This window comes from Somniosus microcephalus, chromosome 20, assembly GCF_052327205.1.
Source record: "Somniosus microcephalus isolate GS21.2 chromosome 20, FLI_Smic_1.0, whole genome shotgun sequence".
NCBI classification, from domain to species: domain Eukaryota; kingdom Metazoa; phylum Chordata; class Chondrichthyes; order Squaliformes; family Somniosidae; genus Somniosus; species Somniosus microcephalus.
Window position 1 is genome coordinate 7,960,971 of NC_141006.1, and position 23,638 is coordinate 7,984,608.

The 23,638-nt window shown below is 49.0% G+C and overlaps 1 protein-coding gene across 4 annotated transcripts in view; it reads left to right on the forward strand.

Moving 5' to 3' along the window:
• The window catches only part of tinagl1 (tubulointerstitial nephritis antigen-like 1), a 235,816-nt gene that overhangs the window by 204,547 nt on the left and 7,631 nt on the right, over nucleotides 1–23,638 (forward strand). For 3 of the 4 annotated variants that reach the window (XM_085962312.1, XM_085962310.1, XM_085962313.1), the window contains exon 10: nucleotides 21,499–21,622. The exons of the other annotated variant lie outside the window; for it this stretch is intronic. In XM_085962312.1, coding sequence (XP_085818438.1) covers nucleotides 21,499–21,622 — 124 coding nt within the window. The remainder of the gene's footprint in view (nucleotides 1–21,498; nucleotides 21,623–23,638) is intronic. 4 annotated transcript variants of the gene reach the window in all.

The window sequence follows — 23,638 nt, forward strand, 5'->3', positions numbered from 1 at the left end:
TCACTGTAACACTCTGATATGCCCCACACCCCTCACTGTAATACTCTGATATACTCCACACCCCTCACTGTAACACTCTGATATACCCCACACCCCTCACTTTAACCCTCTCTGATATACCCCACACCCCTCACTGTAACACTCTCTGATATACCCCACACCCCTCACTGTAACACTCTGATATATCCCACACCCCTCACTGTAATACTCTGATATACTCCACACCCCTCACTGTAACACTCTGATATACCCCACACCCCTCACTGTAACACTCTCTGATATACCCCACACCCCTCACTGTAACACTCTGATATACCCCACACCCCTCACTTTAACACTCTGATATACCCCACACCCCTCACTTTAACACTCTGATATACCCCACACCCCTCACTTTAACACTCTGATATACCCCACAACCCTCACTGTAACACTGATATACCCCACACCCCTCACTGTAACACTCTGATATACCCCACACCCCTCACTGTAACACTCTGATATACCCCACACCCCTCACTGTAACACTCTGATATGCCCCACACCCCTCACTTTAACACTCTGATATAACCCACACCCCTCACTGTAACACACTGATATAACCCACGCCCCTCACTGTAACACTCTGATATACCCCACACCCCTCACTGTAACACACTGATATAACCCACGCCCCTCACTGTAACACTGATATACCCCACACCCCTCACTGTAACACTCTGATATACCCCACACCCCTCACTGTAACACTCTGATATACCCCACACCCCTCACTGTAACACTCTGATATACCCCACACCCCTCACTGTAACTGTCTGATGTACCCCACACCCCTCACTGTAACACTCTGCTATACCCCACACCCCTCACTGTAACACTCTGATATACCTCACACCCCTCACTGTAACACTCTGATATACCCCACACCCCTCACTGTAACACTCTGATATACCCCACACCCCTCACTGTAACACACTGATATACCCCACACCCCTCACTGTAACACTGATATACCCCACACCCCTCACTGTAACACTCTGATATACCCCACACCCCTCACTTTAACCCTCTCTGAAATACCCCACACCCCTCACTGCAACACTCTGATATAACCCACTCCCCTCACTGTAACACTCTGATATACCCCACACCCCTCACAGTAACACACTGATATAACCCACGCCCCTCACTGTAACACTGATATACCCCACACCCCTCACTGTAACACTCTGATATACCCCACACCCCTCACTGTAACACTCTGATATACCCCACACCCCTCACTGTAACACTCTGATATACCCCACACCCCTCACTGTAACTGTCTGATATACCCCACACCCCTCACTGTAACACTCTGCTATACCCCACACCCCTCACTGTAACACTGATATACCCCACACCCCTCACTGTAACACTCTGATATACCCCACACCCCTCACTTTAACCCTCTCTGAAATACCCCACACCCCTCACTGCAACACTCTGATATAACCCACTCCCCTCACTGTAACACTCTGATATACCCCACACCCCTCACAGTAACACACTGATATAACCCACGCCCCTCACTGTAACACTGATATACCCCACACCCCTCACTGTAACACTCTGATATACCCCACACCCCTCACTGTAACACTCTGATATACCCCACACCCCTCACTGTAACACTCTGATATACCCCACACCCCTCACTGTAACTGTCTGATATACCCCACACCCCTCACTGTAACACTCTGCTATACCCCACACCCCTCACTGTAACTGTCTGATATACCCCACACCCATCACTGTAACACTCTGATATACCTCACACCCCTCACTGTAATAATCTGATATACCCCACACCCCTCACTGTAACACTCTGATATACCCCACACCCCTCACTGTAACACTGATATACCCCACACCCCTCACTGTAACACTGATATACCCCACACCCCTCACTGTAACACTCTGATATATCCCACACCCCTCACTGTAACACTCTGATATACCCCACACCCCTCACTGTAACACTCTGATATACCCCACACCCCTCACTGTAACACTCTGATATACCCCACACCCCTCACTGTAACACTCTGATATACCGCACACCCCTCACTGTAAAACTGATATACCCCACACCCCTCACTGTAACACTCTGATATACCCCACACCCCTCACTTTAACACTCTGCTATACCCCACACCCCTCACTGTAACACTCTGATATACCCCACACCCCTCACTGTAACACTCTGATATACCCCACACCCCTCACTGTAACACTCTGATATACCCCACACCCCTCACTGTAACACTCTGATATACCCCACACCCCTCACTGTAACACTCTGATATACACCACACCCTTCACTATCACTCTGATATACCCCACAACCCTCACTGTAACACTGATATACCCCACACCCCTCACTGTAACACTCTGATATACCCCACACCCCTCACTGTAACACTCTGATATACCGCACACCCCTCACTGCAACACGCTGATATACCCCACACCCCTCACTGTAACACTCTGATATACCCCACACCCCTCACTGTAACACTGTGATATACCTCACACCCCTCACTGTAACACTCTGATATAACCCACACCCCTCACTGTAACACTCTGATATACCCCACACCCCTCACTGTAACACACTGATATACCCCACACCCCTCACTGTAACACTCTGATATACCCCACGCCCCTCACTGTAACACTGATATACCCCACACCCCTCACTGTAACACTCTGATATACCCCACACCCCTCAGTGTAACACTCTGATATACCCCACACCCCTCACTGTAACACTCTGATATACCCCACACCCCTCACTGTAACTGTCTGATATACCCCACACCCCTCACTGTAACACTCTGCTATACCCCACACCCCTCACTGTAACACTCTGCTATACCCCACACCCCTCACTGTAACACTCTGATATACCCCACACCCCTCACTGTAACACTCTGATATACCCCACACCCCTCACTTTAACACTCTGATATATCCCACACCCCTCACTGTAACACTCTGATATACCCCACACCCCTCACTGTAACACTCTGATATACACCACACCCTTCACTATCACTCTGATATACCCCACACCCCTCACTGTAACACTCTGCTATACCCCACACCCCTCACTGTAACACTCTGCTATACCCCACACCCCTCACTGTAACACTCTGATATACCCCACACCCCTCACTGTAACACTCTGATATATCCCACACCACTCACTGTAACACTCTGATAGACCCCACAACCCTCACTGTAACACTGATATACCCCACACCCCTCACTGTAACACTCTGATATACCCCACACCCCTCACTGTAACAATCTGATATACCCCTCACTGTAACACTCTGATATACCCCACACCCCTCACTGTAACACTCTGATATACACCACACCCTTCACTATCACTCTGATATACCCCACAACCCTCACTGTAACACTGATATACCCCACACCCCTCACTGTAACACTCTGATATACCCCACACCCCTCACTGTAACACTCTGATATACCCCACACCCCTCACTGTAACACTCTGATATACCGCACACCCCTCACTGCAACACGCTGATATACCCCACACCCCTCACTGTAACACTCTGATATACCACACACCCCTCACTGTAACACTCTGATATACCTCACACCCCTCACTGTAACACTCTGATATAACCCACACCCCTCACTGTAACACTCTGATATACCCCACACCCCTCACTGTAACACACTGATATAACCCACGCCCCTCACTGTAACACTGATATACCCCACACCCCTCACTGTAACACTCTGATATACCCCACACCCCTCACTGTAACACTCTGATATACCCCGCACCCCTCACTGTAACTGTCTGATATACCCCACACCCCTCACTGTAACACTCTGCTATACCCCACACCCCTCACTGTAACACTCTGATATACCTCACACCCCTCACGGTAACACTCTGCTATACCCCACACCCCTCACTGTAACACTCTGATATACCTCACACCCCTCACTGTAACACTGATATACCCCACACCCCTCACTGTAACACTCTGATATACCCCACACCCCTCACTGTAACACTCTGATGTACACCACACCCTTCACTATCACTCTGATATACCCCACAACCCTCACTGTAACACTGATATACCCCACACCCCTCACTGTAACACTCTGATATACCCCACACCCCTCACTGTAACACTCTGATATACCCCACACCCCTCACTTTAACCCTCTCTGATATACCCCACACCCCTCACTGTAACACTCTGATATACCACACACCCCTCACTGTAACACTCTGATATACCTCACACCCCTCACTGTAACACTCTGATATAACCCACACCCCTCACTGTAACACTCTGATATACCCCACACCCCTCACTGTAACACACTGATATAACCCACGCCCCTCACTGTAACACTGATATACCCCACACCCCTCACTGTAACACTCTGATATACCCCACACCCCTCACTGTAACACTCTGATATACCCCACACCCCTCACTGTAACACACTGATATACCCCACACCCCTCACTGTAACACTCTGCTATACCCCACACCCCTCACTGTAACACACTGATATACCCCACACCCCTCACTGTAACACTCTGATATACCCCACACCCCTCACTGTAACTGTCTGATATACCCCACACCCCTCACTGTAACACTCTGCTATACCCCACACCCCTCACTGTAACACTCTGATATACCTCACACCCCTCACTGTAACACTCTGATATACCCCACACCCTCACTGTAACACTCTGATATACCCCACACCCCTCACCGTAACACTCTGATATACCCCACACCCTCACTGTAACACTCTGATATACCCCACACCCCTCACTGTAACACTGATATACCCCACACCCCTCACTGTAACACTCTGATATACCCCACACCCCTCACTGTAACACTCGGATATACCCCACACCCCTCACTGCAACACGCTGATATACCCCACACCCCTCACTGTAACACTCTGATATAACCCACACCCCTCACTGTAACACTCTGATATACCCCACACCCCTCACTGTAACACACTGATATAACCCACGCCCCTCACTGTAACACTGATATACCCCACACCCCTCACTGTAACACACTGATATAACCCACGCCCCTCACTGTAACACTGATATACCCCACACCCCTCACTGTAACACTCTGATATACCCCACACCCCTCACTGTAACACACTGATATACCCCACACCCCTCACTGTAACACTGATATACCCCACACCCCTCACTGTAACACACTGATATACCCCACACCCCTCACTGTAACACTCTGATATACCCCACACCCCTCACTGTAACACTCTGATATACCCCACACCCCTCACTTTAACACTCTGATATACCCCACACCCCTCACTGTAACACACTGATATACCCCGCACCCCTCACTTTAACCCTCTCTGATATACCCCACACCCCTCACTGTAACACTCTGATATACCACACACCCCTCACTGTAACACTCTGATATACCCCACACCCCTCACTGTAACACTCTGATATACCCCACACCCCTCACTGTAACACTCTGATATACCACACACCCCTCACTGTAACACTCTGATATACCCCACACCCCTCACTGTAACACTCTGATATAACCCACGCCCCTCACTGTAACACTGATATACCCCACACCCCTCACTGTAACACTCTGATATACCCCACACCCCTCACTGTAACACTCTGATATACCTCACACCCCTCACTGTAACACTCTGATATACCCCACACCCCTCACTGTAACACTCTGATATACCCCACACCCCTCACTGTAACAATGATATACCCCACACCCCTCACTGTAACACTGATATACCCCACACCCCTCACTGTAACACTGATATATCCCACACCCCTCACTGTAACACTCTGATATACCCCACACCCCTCACTGTAACACTCTGATATACCCCACACCCCTCACTGTAACACTCTGATATACCCCACACCCCTCACTGTAACACTCTGATATACCCCACACCCCTCACTGTAACACACTGATATAACCCACGCCCCTCACTGTAACACTGATATACCCCACACCCCTCACTGTAACACTCTGATATACCCCACACCCCTCACTGTAACACTCTGATATACCCCACACCCCTCACTGTAACACTCTGCTATACCCCACACCCCTCACTGTAACACTCTGATATACCTCACACCCCTCACTGTAACACTCTGATATACCATAGATACAAAAGGCTAAAGACGGAGGAAGCCCTAGAGGAGTACAAAAAGTGCAGGGGGATACTTAAAAAAGAAATTAGGAGATCAAGGAGGGGCCATGAAATAACACTGGCAAGCAAAATAAAGGAAAATCCGAAGATGTTTTATAAGTATATTAAGGGTAAGAGGATAACTAGGGAAAAAATAGGGCCCATTAGGGACAAAAGTGGCAATCTGTGTGTGGAGCCGGAAGATGTAGGAGGGGTTCTGAATGAATTTTTTGCGTCTGTTTTCACTATGGAGAAGGACGATGTAGACATAGAAATAGGGCGGGGGGACTGTGATATGCTCGAACATATTAACATCGAGCGGGGGGAGGTATTGGCGGTTTTAGCTGGCCTAAAAATGGATAAATCCCCAGGCCCGGATGAAATGTATCCCAGGCTGCTGTGTGAGGCAAAGGAGGAGATTGCGGGGGCTCTAACACATATATTCAGGACCTCTCTGGCCACAGGGGATGTGCCAGAGGACTGGAGAACCGCTAATGTAGTACCATTATTCAAGAAGGGTAGTAGGGAAAAACCGGGGAACTACAGGCCAGTGAGCCTAACATCAGTGGTAGGAAAATTATTGGAAAAAATCCTGAGGGACAAAATGTGTCTCCACTTGGAGAGGCAAGGATTAATCAGGGATAGTCAACATGGCTTTGTCAAGGGAAGATCATGTCTGACTAATTTGATTGAATTTTTTGAGGGGGTGACTAGGTGTGTGGATGAGGGTAACGCAGTGGATGTGGTATACATGGATTTCAGTAAGGCCTTCGATAAAGTCCCGCACAGGAGACTGGTCAAGAAGGTAAGAGCCCATGGAATCCAGGGTGCCTTGGCACATTGGATACAAAACTGGCTTAGTGGCAGAAGGCAGAGGGTGATGGTCGAAGGTTGTTTTTGTGACTGGAAGCCTGTGGCCAGTGGGGTACCACAGGGATCGGTGCTGGGTCCCTTGCTGTTTGTGGTCTACATTAATGACTTGGATATGAATGTAAAGGGTATGATCAGTAAGTTCGCGGATGATACAAAAATTGGTAGGGTGGTAAATAGCGAGGAGGGTAGCCTCAGTCTGCAGGACGATATAGATGGGTTGGTCAGATGGGCGGAACAGTGGCAAATGGAATTTAACCCGGAAAAGTGCGAGGTGATGCACTTTGGGGGGACTAACAAGGCAAAGGAATACACAATGAATGGAAAGACCCTAGGCAAGACGGAGGGTCAGAGGGATCTGGGTGTGCAAGTACACAGATCCCTGAAGGCGGCGGAACAGGTGGATAAGGTGGTAAAAAAGGCATATGGGATACTTGCCTTCATTAGCCGAGGCATTGAATATAAGAGCAAGGAGGTTATGATGGAGCTGTATAAAACACTGGTTAGGCCACAGCTGGAATACTGTGTGCAGTTCTGGTCGCCACACTACAGGAAGGATGTGATCGCGTTAGAGAGGGTGCAGAGGAGGTTCACCAGGATGTTACCAGGGCTGGAGCGCTTCAGCTATGAAGAGAGACTGGGCAGGTTGGGTTTGTTTTCCTTGGAGCTGAGGAGGCTGAGGGGGGACATGATTGAGGTGTACAAAATTATGAGGGGCATAGATAGGATGGATGCTGAGGAGCTTTTTCCCTTAGTAGAGGGGTCGATAACTAGGGGGCATAGATTCAAGGTAAAGGGCGGGAGGTTTAGAGGGGATTTGAGAAAGAACTTTTTCACCCAGAGGGTGGTTGGAGTCTGGAACTCACTGCCTGAAAGGGTTGTGGAGGCAGAAACCCTCACAACATTTAAGAAGCATTTGGATGTGCACTTGAAATGCCATAGCATACAAGGCTACGGGCCAAATGCTGGAATATGGGATTAGATTAGACAGGGCTTGATGGCCGGCGCGGACACGATGGGCCGAAGGGCCTCTATCCGTGCTGTATTACTCTATGACTCTATGACTCTATGACCCCACACCCCTCACTGTAACACACTGATATACCCCACACCCTCACTGTCACACTCTGATATACCCCACACCCCTCACTGTAACACTCTGATATACCCCACACGCTCACTGTAACACTCTGCTATACCCCACACCCCTCACTGTAACACACTGCTATACCCCACACCACGCACTGCAATACACTGATATACCCCACACCCCTCACTGTAACACTCTGCTATACCCCACATCCCTCACTGTAACACTCTGATATACCCCACACCATGCACTGTAACACTCTGCTATACCCCACATCCCTCACTGTAACACACTGCTATACCCCACACCCCTCACTGGAACCCTCTGATATACCCCGCACCCCTCACTGTAACACAATTCACAATTCACAATTCAAATCGCTTTATTGGCATGATAAGTTACGTCTTATGTTGCCAAAGCATCAAAATACATTTATGGTTTAGCACATAAACGCAGTTCTATTCATACAGTGTATAAACAGGTATATCCCTGAGTGTATAAATATACATTCGCATTGTTTATAAATATTCTTTTCTTAGTTTACTGGTTGTCCCTCTGTTCATGGCAAGCTGTAACATAGTGTGCCGCCAGTGTTACACAGCTTCTCTCCTCTCCCAGCAGGAATGGGAGTTTTTGGTTGTCATTCAGATTTCTGAAATCAGGGCATATTTGTGAGAATTTTTGGTAGAAATTCTCCCTGATGCCCTGATATTTTCCGCAGGCTGTGAGGAAGTGCATCTCTGTCTCCACTACTCCCTGACTGCAGTGGGAGCATATCCTGTCTTCTCTTGGCAGCCTGGTCTGCCTGTGTCAGCCTTTTTCGATCGCTAGGCTATGTTCGCTAAGTCTGTACCTTGTCAAGGTTCTTCTCAGTTTGTTATCCTTTACCATGGTCAGGTAATCAGCTATGTTGTATTGTCTGTTTAGGGCCAAGTAGCAATTGAGTTTGCTTTGGGTTTTTGTTGTTTCTGCCCAATATGTCAGATATTTTTCCTTTTGCTTAGCGACGATTGTGTTGGGTCGAATTCTTTGTGTTACCCTGTCACTGTCCTGGGGCTGGTTATTGTTAGTATTGTTAGTAGTTACTTCACTGAGTCCCAGGACTAGTTGACTGAGGGTATTCTTCTTTATGGTCAGCTCTTGGCATTTCAGGGCGTCGTAGTGATAGCATTGGGGATTGCTCATTTATAGGTGATTCCAAAATTTGGTGGCTCTTTTTTGGATAGTGATTATTAATGGATATTGGCCTAGTTCCGCCCTGCATGCATTGTTTACTGTTTTCCTTTGAGTCCGGAGGATACTTTTACAGAATTCTGCATGTCGGATCTCAATTGGGTGTTTGTCCCATTTTGCAAATTCTTGTTGTGTTAGCAGTCCCCATACCTCACTGCCATAGAGTGCAATTGGTTCAATTACTGATTTGAAAATTTTGAGCCAAATGCTAATTGGGATTTCTATTTGGATTGATTTTTTGATGGCATAGAAAGCCCTTCTTGCTTTCTCTTTCAGTTCATTCACAGCCAGTTTGAAGTTTCCCGTAGAACTGATTTTTAAGCCCAAGTATGTGTAGTTAGTGGTTTGTTCAATTTTGGTTGTTCCTACTGTGAAATTTATTTTGGGTCCCTGATGTTTGGATCTTTGCTGGAACACAAGGACTTTGGTTTTTTGGGGATTTATTGTCAGGGCCCAAGTCTGGCAGTACGACTCCAGCAGGTCCAGGTTCTGCTGTAGCCCCTCTTTAGTTGGTGACAGCAGAACCAGGTCGTCTGCATAGAGGAGGAATTTAACCTTGGATTCATATAGGGTGAGGCCGGGTGCTGTAGATTGTTCAAGTAGTTTTGCCAATCCATTTATGTAAATATTAAAGAGTGTCGGTGAGATTGGCGAGCCCTGCGTCACCCCCCGCCCCTGTGGGAAGTATTTTGTTTGTTTGTCTCCAATTTTAACTGCACATTTGTTGTTTGTATACATTGATTTAATTACATCATATGTTTTCCCTCCTACCCCGCTTTCGATAAGTTTCAGGAATAAACCGTCATGCCAGATGGAGTCGAAAGCCTTCTGGAAATCACAGAAATCACAGAAATCACAGAAAACCCCACAGTGCAGATAGAGGCCATTTCGGCCCATCGAGCCTGCACCGACACATATCCCACCCGATCCCCGTAACCCCTACATATCCCACCCTATCCCCGTAACCCCACGTATTTAATCCCCCTAACACTAAGGGTCAATTTATCATAGCCAATCAACCTAACCTGCACATCTTTGGACTGTGGGAGGAAACCGGAGCACCCGGAGTAAACCCACGCAAACACGGGGAGAATGTGCAAACTCCACACAGACAGTCGCCCAAGGCCGGATTCGAACCCGGGTCCCTGGCGCTGTGAGGCAACAGTGCTAACCACTATGCCACCGTGCTGCCCACACAAATCTACAAAGCATGCGTAGATTTTGCTTTTGTTATGGTGAACGTGTTTGTCAATTAGGGTCTGTAGGGAGAAGATATGATCGGATGTTCTATAGTTTGGCAGGAATCCAATTTGGCTTTTACTCAAGACATTGTGCTCCTCAAGGAAGTTTATAAGTCTTTTGTTTATGATGCTACAGAATACCTTCCCCAGGTTACTGTTTACACAGATGCCTCGATAGTTGTTTGGGTCGATTTTGTCCCCACTTTTGTATATGGGCTTTTTGAGTCCTTTGTTCCAGATATCAGGGAAATAACCGACACTCAGAACCAAGTTGAAGAGTTTTAGGATTCACCAGGATGTTACCTGGGATGGAGCGCCTCAGCTATGAAGAAAGACTAAACAGGCTGGGGTTGTTTTCCTCGGAGCAAAGAAGGCTGAGGGGGGACCTGATTGAGGTGTACAAAATGATGAGGGGCATAGATAGGGTAGACAAAGAGGAACTTTTCCCCTTAGTAGGGGGGTCAATAACAAGGGGGCATAGATTCAGGGTAAGGGGCAGGAGATTTAGAGGGGATTTGAGGAGGAACTTTTTCACCCAGAGGGTGGTTGGAATGTGGAACTCAATGCCTAAAAGGGTGGTAGAGGCAGGAACCCTCACAACATTCAAGAAGCATTTGGATGAGCACTTGAAATGCCATTGCATACAGGGCTATGGACCAAATGCTGGAAAATGGGATTAGACTGGACAGGGATGGATGGGCGGCGCAGACACGATGGGCCGAAGGGCCTCTTTCTGTGCTGTAAAACTCTATGACTCTATGGCTCTATGACCCCTCACTGTAACACTCTGATATACCCCACACCCCTCACTGTAACACACTGCTATACCCCACACCCCTCACTGTAACACTCTGATATACCCCACACCCCTCACTGTAACACACTGCTATACCCCACACCCCTCACTGTAACACTCTGATATACACCACACACCTCACTGTAACACACTGATATACCGCACACCACTCACTGTAACACTCTGATATACCCCACACCCCTCACTGTAACACTCTGATATACCCCACACCCCTCACTGTAACACTCTGATATACCCCACACCCCTCACTATAACACTCTGATATACCCCACACCCCTCACTGTAACACTCTGATATACCGCACACCACTCACTGTAACACTCTGATATACCCCTCACTGTAACACTCTGATATACCCCACACCCCTCGCTGTAACACTCTGATATACCCCACACCCCTCACTGTAACACACTGATATACCCCACACCCTCACTGTAACACTCTGATATACCCCACACCCCTCACTGTAACACTCTGATATACCCCACACCCCTCACTGTAACACTCTGATATACCCCACACCCCTCACTGTAACACACTGCTATACCCCACACCCCTCACTGTAACACTCTGATATACCCCACACCCCTCACTGTAACACTCTGCTATACCCCACACCCCTCACTGTAACACACTGCTATACCCCACACCACGCACTGTATTACACTGCTATACCCCACACCTCTCACTGTAACACTCTGCTATACCCCACACCACACACTGTAACACTCTGATATACCCCACATCCCTCACTGTAACACTCTGATATACCCCACACCCCTCACTGTAACACACTGCTATACCCCACACCCCTCACTGTAACACTCTGATATACCCCACACCCCTCACTGTAACACTCTGCTATACCCCACACCCCTCACTGTAACACTCTGATATACCCCACACCATGCACTGTAACACTCTGCTATACCCCACATCCCTCACTGTAACACTCTGATATACCCCACACCCCTCACTGTAACACTCTGATATACCCCACACCCCTCACTGTAACACACTGATATACCCCACACCCCTCACTGTAATACACTGCTATACCCCACACCACGCACTGTAATACACTGACATACCCCACACCCCTCACTGTAACACTCTGATATACCCCACACCCCTCACTGTAACACTCTGATATACCCCACACCCCTCACTGTAACACACTGATATACCCCACACCCCTCACTGTAATACACTGATATACCCCACACCCCTCACTGTAACACACTGATATACCCCACACCCCTCACTGTAATACACTGATATACCCCACACCCCTCACTGTAATACACTGATATACCCCACACCCCTCACTGTAACACACTGATATACCCCACACCCCTCACTGTAACACACTGATATACCCCATACCCCTCACTGTAATACACTGATATACCCCACACCCCTCACTGTAACACTCTGATATACCCCACACCCCTCACTGTAACACACTGATATACCCCACACCCCTCACTGTAATACACTGATATACCCCACACCCCTCACTGTAATACACTGATATACCCCACACCCCTCACTGTAACACTCTGCTATACCCCACACCCCTCACTGTAACACTCTGCTATACCCCACACCCCTCACTGTAACACTCTGATATACCCCACAACCCTCACTGTAACACTCTGATATACCCCACACCCCTCACTGTAACACTCTGATATACCCCACACCCCTCACTGTAATACACTGATATACCCCACACCCCTCACTGTAATACACTGATATACCCCACACCCCTCACTGTAACACTCTGCTATACCCCACACCCCTCACTGTAACACTCTGCTATACCCCACACCCCTCACTGTAACACTCTGATATACCCCACACCCCTCACTGTAACACTCTGATATACCCCACACCCCTCACTGTAACACTCTGATATACCCCACACCCCTCACTGTAACACTCTGATATACCCCACACCCCTCACTGTAACACTCTGATATACCCCACACCCCTCACTGTAACACTCTGATATACCCCACACCCCTCACTGTAACACTCTGATATCCCCCACACCCCTCACTGTAACACTCTGATATACCCCACACCCCTCACTGTAACACTCTGCTATACCCCACACCCCTCACTGTAACACTCTGATATACCCCACACCCCTCACTGTAACACTCTGATATCCCCCACACCCCTCACTGTAACACTCTGATATACCCCACACCCCTCACTGTAACACTCTGATATACCCCACACCCCTCACTGTAACACTCTGATATACCCCACACCCCTCACTGTAACACTCTGATATACCCCACACCCCTCACTGTAACACTCTGATATACCCCACACCCCTCACTGTAACACTCTGATATACCCCACACCCCTCACTGTAACACTCTGCTATACCCCACACCCCTCACTGTAACACTCTGATATACCCCACACCCCTCACTGTAACACTCTGATATACCCCACACCCCTCACTGTAACACTCTGATATACCCCACACCCCTCACTGTAACACACTGATATACCCCACACCCCTCACTGTAACACTCTGATATACCCCACACCCCTCACTGTAACACTCTGATATACCCCACACCCCTCACTGTAACACTCTGATATACCCCACGCCCCTCACTGTAACACTCTGATATACCCCACACCCCTCACTGTAACACTCTGATATACCCCACACCCCTCACTGTAACACTCTGATATACCCCACACCACACACTGTAACACTCTGATATACCCCACACCCCTCACTGTAACACTCTGATATCCCCCACACCCCTCACTGTAACACTCTGATATACCCCACACCCCTCACTGTAACACTCTGCTATACCCCACACCCCTCACTGTAACACTCTGATATACCCCACACCCCTCACTGTAACACTCTGATATCCCCCACACCCCTCACTGTAACACTCTGATATACCCCACACCCCTCACTGTAACACTCTGATATACCCCACACCCCTCACTGTAACACTCTGATATACCCCACACCCCTCACTGTAACACTCTGATATACCCCACACCCCTCACTGTAACACTCTGATATACCCCACACCCCTCACTGTAACACTCTGATATACCCCACACCCCTCACTGTAACACTCTGCTATACCCCACACCCCTCACTGTAACACTCTGATATACCCCACACCCCTCACTGTAACACTCTGATATACCCCACACCCCTCACTGTAACACTCTGCTATACCCCACACCCCTCACTGTAACACTCTGATATATCCCACACCCCTCACTGTAACACTCTGATATACCCCACACCCCTCACTGTAACACACTGATATACCCCACACCCCTCACTGTAACACTCTGATATACCCCACACCCCTCACTGTAACACTCTGATATACCCCACACCCCTCACTGTAACACTCTGATATACCCCACACCCCTCACTGTAACACTCTGATATACCCCACACCCCTCACTGTAACATTCTGATATACCCCACACCCCTCACTGTAACACTCTGATATCCCCCACACCCCTCACTGTAACACTCTGATATACCCCACACCCCTCACTGTAACACTCTGATATACCCCACACCCCTCACTGTAACACTCTGATATAACCCACACCCCTCACTGTAACACTCTGATATACCGCACACCCCTCACTGTAACACTCTGATATACCCCACACCCCTCACTGTAACACTCTGATATACCCCACACCCCTCACTGTAACACTCTGCTATACCCCACACCCCTCACTGTAACACTCTGATATACCCCACACCCCTCACTGTAACACTCTGATATACCCCACACCCCTCACTGTAACACTCTGCTATACCCCACACCCCTCACTGTAACACTCTGATATATCCCACACCCCTCACTGTAACACTCTGATATACCCCACACCCCTCACTGTAACACACTGATATACCCCACACCCCTCACTGTAACACTCTGATATACCCCACACCCCTCACTGTAACACTCTGATATACCCCACACCCCTCACTGTAACACTCTGCTATACCCCACACCCCTCACTGTAACACCCTGATATACCCCACACCCCTCACTGTAACACTCTGCTATACCCCACACCCCTCACTGTAACACTCTGATATACCCCACACCCCTCACTGTAACACTCTGATATACCCCACACCCCTCACTGTAACACTCTGATATACGCCACACCCCTCACTGTAACACTCTGATATACCCCACACCACTCACTGTAACACACTGATATACCCCACACCCCTCACTGTAACACTCTGATATACACCACACCCCTCACTGTAACACTCTGCTATACCCCACACCCCTCACTGTAACACTCTGCTATACCCCACACCCCTCACTGTAACACTCTGATATACCCCACACCCCTCACTGTAACACTCTGATATACCCCACACCCCTCACTGTAACACTCTGATATACGCCACACCCCTCACTGTAACACTCTGATATACCCCACACCCCTCACTGTAACACACTGATATACCCCACACCCCTCACTGTAACACTCTGATATACACCACACCCCTCACTATAACTCTCTGATATACCCCACACCCCTCACTGTAACACTCTGCTATACCCCACACCCCTCACTGTAACACTCTGATATCCCCCACACCCCTCACTGTAAATCTCTGATATACCCCACACCCCTCACTGTAACACACTGATATACCCCACACCCCTCACTGTAACACTCTGATATACACCACACCCCTCACTGTAACACTCTGATATACCCCACACCCCTCACTGTAACACCCTGATATCCCCCACACCCCTCACTGTAACACTCTGATATACCCCACACCCCTCACTGTAACCCTCTGATATACCCCACACCCCTCACTGTAACACTCTGATATACCCCACACCCCTCACTGTAACATTCTGATATACCCCACACCCCTCACTGTAACACTCTGATATACCCCACACCCCTCACTGTAACACTCTGATATACCCCACACCCCTCACTGTAACCCTCTGATATACCCCACACCCCTCACTGTAACACTCTGATATACCCCACACCCCTCACTGTAACATTCTGATATACCCCACACCCCTCACTGTAACACTCTGATATACCCCACACCCCTCACTGTAACACTCTGATATACCCCACACCCCTCACTGTAACACTCTGATATACCCCACACCCCTCACTGTAACACTCTGATATACCCCTCACCCCTCACTGTAACACTCTGATATACCCCACACCCCTCACTGTAACATTCTGATATACCCCACACCCCTCACTGTAACACTCTGATATACCCCACACCCCTCACTGTAACACTCTGATATACCCCACACCCCTCACTGTAACACTCTGATATACCCCACACCCCTCACTGTAACACTCTGATATACCCCACACCCCTCACTGTAACCCTCTGATATACCCCACACCCCTCACTGTAACACTCTGATATGCCCCACACCCCTCACTGTAACACTCTGATATACCCCACACCCCTCACTGTAACACTCTGATATACCCCACACCCCTCACTGTAACATTCTGATATACCCCACACCCCTCACTGTAACACTCTGATATCCCCCACACCCTCACTGTAACACTCTGATATACCCCACACCCCTCACTGTAACACTCTGATATACCCCACACCCCTCACTGTAACACTCTGATATACCCCACACCCCTCACTGTAACACTCTGATATCCCCCACACCCCTCACTGTAACACTCTGATATACCCCACACCCCTCACTGTAACACTCTGATATACCCCACACCCCTCACTGTAACACTCTGATATCCCCACACCCCTCACTGTAACACTCTGATATCCCCCACACCCCTCACTGTAACACTCTGATATACCCCACACCCCTCACTGTAACACTCTGATATACCCCACACCCCTCACTGTAACACTCTGATATCCCCCACACCCCTCACTGTAACACTCTGATATACCCACACCCCTCACTGTAACACTCTGATATACCCCACACCCCTCACTGTAACACTCTGATATACCCCACACCCCTCACTGTAACACTCTGATATAACCCACGCCCCTCACTGTAACACTCTGATATACCCCACACCCCTCACTGTAACACTCTGATATCCCCCACACCCCTCACTGTAACACTCTGATATACCCCACACCCCTCACTGTAACACTCTGATATCCCCCACACCCCTCACTGTAACACTCTGATATACCCCACACCCCTCACTGTAACACTCTGATATACCCCACACCCCTCACTGTAACACTCTGATAGACACCACACCCCTCACTGTAACACTCTGATATCCCCCACACCCCTCACTGTAACACTCTGATATCCCCCACACCCCTCACTGTAACACTCTGATATACCCCACACCCCTCACTGTAACACTCTGCTATACCCCACACCCCTCACTGTAACACTCTGATAGACACCACACCCCTCACTGTAACACTCTGATATACCCCACACCCCTCACTGTAACACCCTGATATACCCCACACCCCTCACTGTAACACTCTGCTATACCCCACACCCCTCACTGTAACACTCTGATATACCCCACACCCCTCACTGTAACACTCTGATATACCCCACACCCCTCACTGTAACACTCTGATATACGCCACACCCCTCACTGTAACACTCTGATATACCCCACACCCCTCACTGTAACACACTGATATACCCCACACCCCTCACTGTAACACTCTGATATACACCACACCCCTCACTGTAACACTCTGCTATACCCCACACCCCTCACTGTAACACTCTGCTATACCCCACACCCCTCACTGTAACCCTCTGATATACCCCACACCCCTCACTGTAACACTCTGATATACCCCACACCCCTCACTGTAACACTCTGATATACCCCACACCCCTCACTGTAACACTCTGCTATACCCCACACCCCTCACTGTAACACTCTGCTATACCCCACACCCCTCACTGTAACACTCTGATATACCCCACACCCCTCACTGTAACACTCTGCTATACCCCACACCCCTCACTGTAACACTCTGATATACCCCACACCCCTCACTGTAACACTCTGATATACCCCACACCCCTCACTGTAACACTCTGATATACCCCACACCCCTCACTGTAACACACTGATATACCCCACACCCCTCACTGTAACACTCTGATATACCCCACACCCCTCACTGTAACACTCTGCTATACCCCACACCCCTCACTGTAACACTCTGATATACCCCACACCCCTCACTGTAACACTCTGATATACCCCACACCCCTCACTGTAACACTCTGATATCCCCCACACCCCTCACTGTAACACTCTGATATACCCCACACCCCTCACTGTAACACTCTGCTATACCCCACGCCCCTCACTGTAACACTCTGATATACCCCACACCCCTCACTGTAACACACTGATATACCCCACACCCCTCACTGTAACACTCTGATATACCCCACACCCCTCACTGTAACACTCTGATATACCCCACACCCCTCACTGTAACACTCTGCTATACCCCACGCCCCTCACTGTAACACTCTGATATACCCCACACCCCTCACTGTAACACACTGATATACCCCACACCCCTCACTGTAACACTCTGATATACCCCACACCCCTCACTGTAACAGTCTGATATACCCCACACCCCTCACTGTAACACTCTGATATACCCCACACCCCTCACTGTAACACTCTGATATACCCCACACCCCTCACTGTAACACTCTGATATACCCCACACCCCTCACTGTAACACTCTGATATACCCCACACCCCTCACTGTAACACTCTGATATACCCCACACCCCTCACTGTAACACTCTGATATAACCCACACCCCTCACTGGTGTGCCAGCTGTGGCCCAGTCAGCAGCACTCTTGCCTCTGATTCAGAAGATCGTGGGTTCAAGCCCCACTCCAGAGACTTGAGTATATAATCTGGGCTGACACTCCAGTGCAGTACTCAGGGAGTACTGCACTGTCAGAGATGCCACCTTTAGGCTGAGATGTTGAACTGTGACCCTATCTGCCTTCTCAGACGGGCGTAATAGATCCCTCGGCACAAAATAATTCACCCCTCAGTGAATTGTCTGAGCTGCTGATCGTCCACCAGACCATTCTGAGAAAATTACTGCTGAGGAGCAGGACAGGCCAATGAGCTCTCAGAAACAGCTTCCATGTTGGTAACCTTTGACCCTGGATGAATCTGTGCTGTTGCCACTTGAACCCTTAGCTCACGGATTGCTCTTCCGTCTAGTGGTCAAGCTTGGTGGAGTCCTGACCTCTCAATTAACCTTGTTGTCCAAACTGATTGCCATCTCATTCAGATACAGCACTTCCCTCCCATAAAAGGGGTGTCTTTGGGTCAATGGCCTTTGACCAGGAAGTATAATGCGGTACGGTAGAAGAATAGTTATGTTACTGGACTAGTAATCCAGAGGCCTGGACTAGTAATCCGGAGACATGAGTTCAAGGCAGCTGGAGGAATTTAAGTTCAGTTAATTAAATAAATCTGGAATTAAAAAGCTAGTATCAGCAATGGTGACCGGATTGTCGTAAAAACCCCTCTGGTTCACTAATGTCCTTTAGGGAAGGAAATCTGCTGTCCTTACCTGGTCTGGCCGATATGTGACTCCAGACTCACAGCAATGAGTTTGACTCTTAACTGCCCTCTGAACTACCTAGCATGCCACTCAGTTATACCAAACCGCTATGGCAAAGTCAGCTGTGGCACTACCTTCACCACACGGACTGCAGCGGTTCAAGAAGGCAGTTCATCACCATCTTCTCGAGGGCAGTTCGGGATGGGCAATAAATGCTGGCCTTGCCAGCGACGTCCACATCCCATGAACGAATACATTTTTTAAATGTCTACTCCATGCACTACTGCTGTATTATAGAGCCAGCTCACTAAGTGTAAACAAGTCAGAGTGTGGACAATTGGCCGGTGACAGGAGGCCAGGACCAGAAAGAGACCTGTGGTCAGTCAGTGTTGGATAATGGCAGTTAGAATTGATCGTGATATCCTGGTATCATTTGCTCTCATCACCCTCAGGGTCAGGGGGACGTTTCATGGACATTTGGAAGTTTTTCTTTGAATGTCCATGTTGTGTTGGAAATGCCTGGTTTGAATGGCCAGATGTCCCTTCCTTGTATACAATAGCCGTGTGTCTGATACCAGCCAGGAATCCACCGGTGATTCCAGCTCATGTCGTCAGCATCACAGTTTTATCAACAAATGGAGGACAAATTCTGGGTTATCCCAAGTTCAATTTGTAAATGGACAAACTGGGAATATCGTGCACACACCAGGATATTTCCCAGAGTGCGTCTGTACTGGGAGCGCACAGATATGGACCTGGCTTTATTTGTGTCATGGCTGCATTAAGTGACATTTGGGGTGGGATTACGGTGGGACTATGGTGGATACGGGAACATAGTGGTTATGTTGCTGGACTAGTAATTCAGAGGCCTGGACTAATGATCCGGAGACTGAGTTCAAACCCGTGCAGCTGGGGAATTTAAATTCAATGAAATAAATCTGGAATAAAAAACTGGTATCAGTAATGGTGATCCTGAAACTACCGGATTGTTGTAAAAACCCATCTGGTTCATGAATGTCTTTTAGGGAAGGAAGTCTGCCGTCCTTACCCGGTCTGGCCTATATGTGACTCCAGACCCACAGCAATGTGGTTGACTCTTAACTGCCCTCTGAAATGGTCTAGCGAGACACTCAGTTATATTCAAGAAGGCAGCCCACCACCACCACCTTCTCTAGGGCAATTAGGAATGGGCAATAAATGCTGGCCTTGCCAGCGACGTCAACATCTTGTGAATGAATAAAAAAACGGATTACGGTGGGACTGTAGAATGAATGCTGACATATCTCCTATATCCTTTCACAGCGCTGCTGGAGGTGCATGAAGATTTCTTTGTGTACAGAAGCGGGGTTTACAGACACACACCAGTGATGGCGGAAAAACCGGAGAAATTCCGTAGACATGGGACCCACTCGGTTAAAATCACAGGGTAAGGAATGATCGGTGCTGGGACTTGGTTCAAATAAAGTTAAATACAGGAGGAGTGAGAATGGAAGGCAATCAACAGAGATTTGAAAGAAGAGTCTCCCAATATAATCAATAATAGACGGCGGGGGGGAGGGAGGGTAATTGTGGGATCGGGTCAGGCGCCAGTGTCGCAACCCATCCCATTGAAGTCAGAGCGTAAAATGTGCCGGGGTGTGACACAGGCGTTAGAATGAACCTCCCCCATGCTCTCGGGAGGGGGGGTGGGGGTTAGGTTAAAGTCAGGGTTTACGGGTCTATAAGTGATTTGTAGGAAATTCAGGACAGACTGGCCCGTTGAAGCCGAGAGTGTAAATGGTTTACAGAGCCAGTTAGATAGATTTTAGTGGGAGAAGGGATTGAGAGACGGATAGGTGACTTTCATTTGTTGAAAGGAGGCGGGCTGGTGGTGCCTGGTGGCCTTTGCTTGTCCCTTCTTCTTTGTTGAATTTGGAGACCTCAGAGTAGGCGCGAGGCTTCCCTGCAGGATGAATTATTAAACGCTGAGGTCCCAGCAGCTTCCATTCCCAGGCTGCCAAATGATCTCAGAACCCCAGGTCAGGGAAGGAAAGGAGCGTTGAAAAATTGCTTGTCGCAATCTTGGGTCAGGACAAGACTAGATCCAGCTGTGACCCTACACTGCCCGCCATGGTCAGCTAGCCTGCTCCTCACTTCGGCTGCTCACTATCCGCACTCCACACAAAAAATGACCAGTTTGGAGGTGTACCAGAGGTCTACTGGCACCAATGAGACGGGAGCACAACTTAACGGGTTCGAGGGCAGGAAAGTGAAAAGATGAAACAATTCCAATAGGAAAACATGGAGATGACTGAAAATGAGCGAAAGAAACTAATGATGGCAAAAGCGAGAGCACAATGATTCCCCTGGACATACTAGTGTCAAGCGAGACGCCAGAGCTCCCCCTGCACTGGAAGCTTGCTTATTGCACTGTGAGTGCCTGCTCTATGCAGTCAACTTTTTTTAAAATTCGTTCACGGGATGTGGGAATCGCTGAACTCATGAAATATTCTCAGCTGTGCGTGAAGAGAATTGCCTTCGGCTGATAGCATAGGCGAGCGAGACCAGCAACACTTGTCTGTGTGCAAGCGATAACATTATTCCATTCGACAGAGGTGTGTGCATCAGCCTCCCCTATCACAATGTACAGTGCCTGGAGGGGTTCTGTGGGTCATTCACTGCTGGGGCCTGGCTACAAATGCAGGCCAGACCCTTGGGGATGACAGTCTCCTCTCTGCAGCCTGTGAGGTGCTGATGTGAAATCTGATTGTTCTACGCTTGCTGTGGGAATGTCTGGTGCTGATACCGCTTGTCCCACATGGAAAGCATTCCAATCCCCGGGAATAAGCTCCTACAGCACAAAACTGGCTGAAAATATGGCGCCCTGTCAGGAGTTTCAGTCCATCAGGAGTTCCGATGAGATGCTTGTGGTCAGTGACCTAGAATCATAGAATCACCCAGCACAGAAAGAGGCCATTCAGCCCATCGTGCCTGTGCCGGCTCTTTGAAAGAGCTCTCCAATTAGTCCCACTCCCCTGTTCTTTCCCCACAGCCTGGCAAATTTTTCCTTTTCAAGTATTTATCCAATTCCCTTTTGAAAGTTACTATTGAATCTGCTTCCACCGCCCTTTCAGGCAGCGGATTCCAGATCGAGGAGCTTGGGGCTGAGAGGGCCACTTACAGACTGCAGCATCTCGCCAGCTGCCAGGGCAGTGTGGCCCAGCTGGCTTTCTGCCATCAGGGTGGGTATTGGTTGAGAGCGTGGCGAGGGTGCAGATGTGCTGCCACCCTGAGATAGGGGGGCAACACATTCCATGCCCATTGCACGACTGCCCCCTGCCATGGGGCTGCAGCTCAGCACTCCCACTGGTCTGTGGCAGAGTAGACGGTAGGTCCATCGTGTCTCTCAGCCTGTCCAACGTGGAGGAGATGGTGGAGCCCAGATTCTGCATGGCCCCTGTAT